Genomic DNA, 482 nt, shown 5'->3' on the forward strand with positions numbered 1-482 from the left:
CCCCCCCCCCCCCCTCTCCATGTGGGCTGAACCGGCCTCATGCGCGCTCCTCTCCGCCTGGAGGAAGGAGCTGTTGCTGCCAGGAAAATAAATACAATAAATATAAATATGATCATTATACCGTAAAATCATGGCTGCTTGATTATGGAAGCTATTACATTCACAGCAGTATTAAAATCACAATTATTTAACATTCAATAATTTACTTTTTAGAAAGATGTTGCATGTGTTTAACGTTCAAAACAGTAAAACAGTTAAACAAATCAACACTGAAAACACCTTGAACTGTAACATTTCCCTTCATACTTAAAAATAAGTTTACTTGCAAAACGTCATGTGCAAAATAATCGTTTTTGTCATTAGACACCGGATTTGATTGATTGCACTAAAAATCATGAGATCTGTCATTTTTCAACTTTTTAAAATCCAATTGTCTTTATTAAAATTTGAAGTACTGATAATTAAGTCATCACTCAAAAATA

General features: G+C 34.2%; 1 protein-coding gene across 1 annotated transcript in view; it reads right to left on the reverse strand.

Annotated features, from left to right (window-relative positions):
* The window catches only part of LOC117939679 (growth hormone receptor-like), a 27,817-nt gene extending 27,781 nt beyond the window's left edge, over positions 1-36 (reverse strand). Inside the window, exon 1 of the mRNA XM_034865168.1 lies at positions 1-36. This exon is cut by the window's left edge and continues 295 nt beyond it. Within this exon, the coding sequence (XP_034721059.1) occupies positions 1-21 (21 nt within the window). The 5' untranslated portion in view covers positions 22-36.
* Positions 37-482: the final 446 nt, after the last annotated feature.

The sequence above is a fragment of the Etheostoma cragini genome, chromosome 24 (assembly GCF_013103735.1).
Source record: "Etheostoma cragini isolate CJK2018 chromosome 24, CSU_Ecrag_1.0, whole genome shotgun sequence".
NCBI lineage: Eukaryota > Metazoa > Chordata > Actinopteri > Perciformes > Percidae > Etheostoma > Etheostoma cragini.